The following is a 7,149-nucleotide window of genomic DNA, read 5'->3' as shown; positions in this document are numbered from 1 at the left end:
GTAATGTAGTGGGTAAATTATCACATTTTTGGTATGTAATGTATGTTCATATAAATGCACAGCTCTTTGGACTATTAGTGTTTTGTTTTCGCTTCCGCGAGCCCCTTTTATTTATGTTTTGTACAGAAAGGCCTGTGGTAATCTAGGATTACTGGCCGGTCTCGTTGCCAAACTTCTAGGGGCAAGTTTGGGGCGTGACACGTACCAAGGACTGTTTGCCTCTGAAACATCATTTGGAGGAGTTGGTGGCGGTTGGCCACTTGGATCGTTACATTGACGGAGGCGTCAAGGCTGCGTCCCAAGCGCCTTCGGAACCAAACGATTTGGTTGCCCTGGACGCACCACCCCAAGGCATAATCAATGTAATCCATGGGTTTGTTGAGCCAGCACCGGTATGCAAACTCTAAGGAATGATAAAGAAGGCGGAGCACATGCGAGAGGTTCTATCTGTCCAACCTGCAGTCAAAAAAGACAGAACCGAGATAAAGGATGTGCTCAACTTTTCAAGCAGAGACCTTGCGCGCATTCAAACACCGCACAACGATACATTGGTGGTCACCCTTCGTGTCAAGGACTATGACATTAAACGCATTTTAATTGACCAAGGTAGCTCGATCGAAATAATGTATTACAATGCCTTCAAACAACTTAAGCTTAGCGACAAGGACTTGGCCCCTGCAACCTCACCACTGGTCAGCTTCAATTCACAATCAGAGTGGCCAGTGGAAAAGATCATCCTGCAGATCAAGGTGGGGTCCGTCGTCAAGAAAGTAAAATTTTGGATATTTAAGGTACCCTCCACATACAACCTGATCCTAGGCAGAGGATGGCTTTATTCCATGCAAACGGTGCCATCAACTTACCACCAAGTCATGAAATACCCCTCTATGGTTGGGATTATAAAAAAAGTTTGGGGTGATCAAGTCATGGCCAAGCAATGTTTTGTGGCCGTAAATGGGAACCGAGCTGCCAAAGGATTCGTGCAGTTAATTGAGGAACCAGAAGATCAAAGTGTCTTGGATGATGTGGGTACCAGGGTTGAGGAAAAGGCGGTTGAAGACTTGGTGGAGGTTCGGATCAACGAGGACAATCCTGAGAAGTTCTTTCTTTTAGGCTCCACCCTAACCACTCAAGAACGACTGAAGAAGGTGAACTTTTTGGTGGCAAATATCGAGGTGTTTGCATGGATACCTTACGACATGCCTGGCGTCGACCCAAGCTTCATTTGCCACCAACTCAATGTTTTCCCCAATGCTCGGTCTGTCATCCACAGAACTTGGAGATCCGCGCTCCATCACGCCGAGGTAGTGGCAGATGAAGTGAAAAACTACTGGACGTGAGGGCTATCAGGGAGGTACACTACCTGCGGTGGGTTTCCAACACGGTCGTTGTGCCAAAGAAGAATGGGAAATGGCGAGTTTGCGTTGACTACAAGACGGTCAACCGAGCTTGCCCAAATGACAGTTTTTCCTTGCCCAGAATTGACCAACTAGTGGACCTCACAGTCGGGCACAACCAGCTCAGCTTCTTGGAAGCATATCGCGGCTACCATCAGATTGCCATGCACGAGCCCGATTAGGAGATTAGCTCTTTCACAACACTGTGAGGGTTGTTCTGCTACTGAGTCATGCCATTTCGATTGAAAAATACCGGAGCGACATTTCAGAGGATGGTCACCAAAATGTTTACTTCCTTGCTCGGCCGGACGATGAAAGTATATATTAACGACATGGTCGTGAAAAACAAATGTGAAACTAGCCACATAGCCGACCTCGCGGAGATGTTCGCCATCACGTTGGGGTTCCCTGCGTCAAACAATGAGGCTGAGTACGAAGCGTTGCTAATCGAACTGAAAAGCGCGCTCCAAATGCAAACATCCAAGCTAATGGTCTACAGTGACTCACAACTCGTAGTAAACCAAGTATTTGGAGAATACGAAGCCAAAGTTGACAAAATGGCCAAGTTTCGAACTTTGGTGTGAGAGCAAATTAAGAAATTTGAAGTCATAAGAGTCTAACAAATCGGTCGAGAAGATAACAGCTGGGCAAATAAGTTAGCCAGTTTGGCTTCCATGGCTGACAAATCAACCCCCAGCCCTCTCCTGATTGAATTCCTCCCAAGACCCAGCATTGAAGACTTAGAGCAGACGAAAGTTCTCTGCATCGAGCTAGGTCCTTCTTAAATAGACTCTATCATCCTTTTCCTTAAAAAAAGAATCCTACCGACCGACAAGAAAAAGGCAAACAAAGTTTGAGTGAAGTCTGAGCGGTTTTGGCTCTCTATATCAGGTGCTTTCTATAAGAAGTCATTCACCAGTCCATGCCTCAAGTGCGTTCACCTAAACAGAGTCGATGCTTTTCTTTTTGAGATCCACGACGGAATGTGTGAGAGCCACATCGACGAGAGATCTTTGGCCTATCGCGCTATTTCGCAAGGATACTGGTGACTGTGCATGCAGGCGGATGCGTAGAAATATGTGAGAAAATACAAGAAGTGCTAGAAGTTCGCCCACCAAATCCATCGGCCAGCCAGAGAGCTTCTTCCTCTCACAAGTCCTTGGCCTTTTGCAATGTAGGGGCTTAACATAGTGGAACCGCCCCCAACTGCACTGGGCAACCGCAAGTTCTTTATAGAGGCCACAGACTACTTTAGCAAATGGGTCGAAGCCGAGCTCTTGGCGAAAATCAAAGAAAATGACGTGAAGAAGTTTGTCTGGCAGAACGTGATAACGGGGTTTGGAGTCCCCAAAGCTTTGATCTCCGACAATGGCACTCAATTTGATGGATGGTTGTTTAAAGGATTTTGTGAGGAACTAAAGATAAAATTTTATAATTTAACACTGGCCTACCCTAAGTCAAGCGGCCAAGCTGAAGCATCGAACAAGACCATTCTAGATGGGCTAAAGAAAAGGCTAGAGAAAGCCAAAGGGAAGTGGACCGATGAACTTCTAAATGTCCTCTAGGCTTACCTAACAACACCAAGACACTCGATCGGAGAGACTCCTTTCGCCTTGGCATATGGCGTGGAGGCGGTCATCCCATTGGAGATCGGTATGCCCACCATCCGTAGTGAAAATTTTGAGCCCAATCTAAACACCGAAGTTATCGCCCTTGAACTAGTCCTTGTTGAAGAATGCAGAGAAAGAGTGCTAGTCCACATCGCGGCGTACTAGTAGGAACTGCCTAAGAAGTGTAACAAGACAGTGCACCCCAGACAATTCAAGGTTCGAGAGTGGGTTTTGCGGAAGGTGATGGGCAACACTCTAGTGATGGGCAAAGGAAAGTTAGGGGCAAACTGGGAGGGGCCTTACAAGATAACTGGCCTGACAGACAAAGGGGCATACCATTTGGAGAATTTAGATGGCCAAGCCATACCTCGGCCATGGAACGCTGCCAACTTGAAATTGTACTACTTTTAGTTTGAACTTTCAATGTAATTTTTGTGGAGGGCAAGCATTCCCCTCCATTTACCAATGTAATTCTTTTAATCACCGTGGTAATATGTATATGATAGAAGTGAATTACTGTACATAGAAAATTTTTCATTGTTGATGGTTTGGAATGAATAAGGGGCAACTGTCTCTTAGCCGAGATGATTTTGCTCGGTCTTTAGAGTTGATGAATTGTTCAACTCTAGGCTTTTTAGCCGATGTGATTTTGCCCGGCTCAAAGAGTTCATGAATTGTTCAACTCTAGTCAAGGTGATTTTACCTAGCTTAGAGAGTTGATGAATTGTTCAACTCTAACTAAGATGATTTTGCTCGGTCTTTAGAGTTGCTGAATTGTTCAACTCTAGGCCCTTTAGCCGATGTGATTTTGCTCGGCTCAAAGAGTTCATGAATTGTTCAACTCTAGCCGAGGTGATTTTTCCCGGCTCAGAGAGTTAATGAATTGTTCAACTCTAACCGAGATGATTTTGCGTGGTCTTTAGAGTTGATAAATTGTTCAACTCTAGGATTTTAGCCGTGGTGATTTTGCCCAACTCAGAGAGTTGATGAATTGTTCAACTCCAAGCTTATAGCCGAAATGAGTTTGCTCGATCATTAGAGTTGGTGAATTATTCTAGGCTTTTAATCGACATAATTTTGCTCGGTCATTAGCGTTGGCGAATTATTCAACTTCTATTCAACTTTTACTCAACTCCTACTGCTCGGTCGAGGTGTTTTGCCAAGCTGAACCAATGGACGAATTAGTCAATTCCAAGTGTTTAGTCTAACTTAGAGTGTTTAGCCGAGGTCTTTTGACCACCAAATGCTTAGTGAACTGTTTTGTCGGGCTAAAAGAGTTGATATTTTTGTTGAACCTCCGATTTTTATCCGAGATGTTTTGCCCGGTCAGTTGCATGGACGCTTGGTTCAAGAATATTGCACGGTTGTTAAGAAGAAACGCGACATACTTGCAAGTAACAAAAGTTGCAAAATTTCATTGATTATGAATCCAAGTACAAGAGTACGGGGTAGCAGCCCGGTAACAAAAATTCAAAACACAAGAAAATTCAAAATTAGACCAAGGGGGAGAGGTTGGCGAACTTGTCCTTGGCCCCCTCCGTAGCGGCTTCCAAGTCGACCACGGTAGTCCTCTCTTGGTCGCCGGTCTCCTGCTAAGCGCCCCCTTTCTCGGCCTCCCTATTGGCTCCTTCCCCGTCGTCTTTCTCAGCCTCCTCTTGCAATGAGTTGAAGATGTCGTTAGCATAGGGCACCATGTAGACAGGTAAGAAGGCAGGGGAGGGAGTGGAGAAAACCTCGGTCTTAGATCATTGGCCTAGCTTTTCACAGGCTGCCTTCCAACCGGGCTTGATGAAGATGTCCTTGGCTGCTTCAACCTGTTTGGTGTAGCTTTCCTCGGCCTCCTTGAAATCGAGGTTGTTGGCCTCATCTACGTCTTTTTGACTCGCCTTCTTCACCTCCTCGAGCTTCACCTTCAATGCATCTCTCTCTTGCTCGGCTCTATCGAGCTGGCCAAGGAGCTTCTCATTATCGGCATTCGCGATCTTAAGCGAAGCTTTAGCTTGGCCCAACTCGATCGGGGCATTTTTCCCGACAGCGTTCATGTCGGTCACTTTTTGGCACAGATTGATAATGCAATCCATGATGAGATGTTGTTTTTGGATGGCATGCAAGAAATACGAAGTTAGATCAATCAAGCTACAAATCGAGCAAACAGTTGGGAAAATTTTAAATGTAAAACTCTTACCCTTGTCATTGATTTCACCACGGGTTTGACAAGCAGAGTTTCAAGAACGTGCTCGGTCCCCACCAGGTCTTCCGGTAGAAGTAAGGACTTGGAAAGATCGAAAGCAAGCAGATGCTAATTGTCCCCCTTCACAGAAGTGTTAGCTGGGATAGGTTTTTCCCATGACTTTAACTTCGGTTGCTAGGTGGGAGTTGGCTCCACCTCGATCGTCGCATATTTAGTATTGAGCTCGGCTACTAGCTCAACTGAGGGATCGGCCTAACGGACCCTCTTACTAGCCCGACGCGACTCAGTGTTTGGATTAACCGTGGAAGCCATGGCGATCACGGTCCCCGAACTCTGGCTGGCAATATGTGTAGGCGGTGAACTGCTCGGTTGCTTGATGGAAGTGGCCGCAATGAGATTCTTAATTCGGCTCCTCTTCACCATTTCTTGTTCCTCAATCAATCTGATTAGGGGCACGTCTGGAAGTGTTGGATCTGGGGGCGGAGATGGTGCTCGCAGAAAATTGGTGACTTTACTTTTTCGTGGAGCTATGTAGCGGTAGCTTGGCACGTAACCGATTAGCTCGTGGCAGTCCTGGTGCTAGTATCTTAGCGCAGCCTTAATCGCTTCTTCGTTCGGCTAGAGATAATTGGCTTGTAATGCTTCGATAGCTGCAAAACAAAGACAGTTAGCCCGGAGAAATAGAAATCAACAAACTTGGAAAGTAAAAAGCTCGGCTTACATGTTAAGCCAAAATCTTTACTGATGTACCAGCCGAGCACATTAGCGTTCTCGTAATTTTTCGACACCTAGAAGAAGTCATCGTTGTGCACATCTTTGTCCAGTGTGTCGGTTATTAAGTATTCGCGGCTAGGCCTTATTTTCAGGTAATAATTGAATCCATTGGCTGTGTGACTGAGGGTATATTGGCATAAGATCTCGGCCAGTCCTAGGTTCAAGTCTAGCTGGTGATTCAGCTCGGCAACCCCATTGATTATTTTGTATGTGTTGGTGGAGACCTGTGTGGGAGCCAGCTTGGTTCTCAAGAATTCACAAATCAAGGGCTGCACTGGAAAGCGCAACCCTCCCTCTATGATGGATAGCATAGTAAAGGGGCATTGCTGCAGCCTACCCTATGGGAGGATGTCCTCCTCATCAAGCTCCAAATCTACATCCGCCAGAATGCCATATTCCTCGTAGAACACGGCCAAGCCACCCGGCGTGTTTACTAGATAGTGGTAGCGACCCATAAAAGATCAACTTGGTTAGCTCAGTAGAATTGAGTTGGCTAGTTTGTGCATGGTGGCTGCTCAGTCTTTGAGAGCCCTGATGTTGGTGTGCCTAGTCCCCTAGGAATCTGCAGTTAAAAACCAAGTGTGAGTGGCGGTGTGGTCACGCATAGGAGCTTGATTTTAGCTCGGTCACCTTGAGCGCGTTACGCAACTCAGTCTATATGCTTCGATTGATCCTAGCTCGATCACATGAGCAAGCCAAACATTAGCCTGGTCGCACAACTGTGTATTGGGTAGCCCGGTTTTATGCCCCAACTCCATAAACAATGAATCTGCTTGGTTGATTCGCGTTTTCAGATCAAAAAGGCACTTTGAGCCTGGCCAAGCCCAGATCTTCTCCTGTTTATCACTAGAGATGATGAACAAGGGAAAATTAGGGGCACGGATGCTTTTTGACGTCAACAATAGTATACAACCCTAACCCTACTCAATTTTTAGCGGTGTTTGGGTGTTGTGATGTTCATCAATAGGTAAACATGGGAGTTGAAGTCAAAAACACATGAAAAACAAGAAGAATAGACGAAGAACGTAAAGGGAAATGCAAAACTTACCAAATCGAAACTACAGTCGATGTTCCAATCGATAGAAGGCATTTTGGATTCGACAGTGGTGAGGAGCAAGCGAAATACATGCTTTGATATGGACCACACAAGCAGGAAATGGGGATTGGATGCTCAAGC

General features: G+C 45.8%; 1 protein-coding gene across 1 annotated transcript; it reads left to right on the top strand.

Moving 5' to 3' along the window:
- Positions 1-410: 410 nt before the first annotated feature.
- Positions 411-1,340, top strand: LOC145819401 (uncharacterized). The gene has a single exon (XM_082913387.1). The coding sequence runs from the start codon at positions 411-413 to the stop codon at positions 1,338-1,340; it is 930 nt and encodes a 309-aa protein (XP_082769513.1).
- The last annotated feature ends 5,809 nt before the right edge of the window (positions 1,341-7,149 follow it).

The sequence above is a fragment of the Camellia sinensis genome, chromosome 2 (assembly GCF_055761805.1).
Source record: "Camellia sinensis isolate YWXY chromosome 2, ASM5576180v1, whole genome shotgun sequence".
In the NCBI taxonomy this organism is placed as follows: Eukaryota; Viridiplantae; Streptophyta; class Magnoliopsida; order Ericales; family Theaceae; genus Camellia; species Camellia sinensis.
This window is presented reverse-complemented; position numbering and strand designations above follow the sequence as displayed.

What these genes read in the sequence shown, in the direction of transcription:
- LOC145819401 (XM_082913387.1), top strand. Translation starts at nt 411, where the DNA reads ATGATAAAGAAGGCGGAGCACATGCGAGAGGTTCTATCTGTCCAACCT.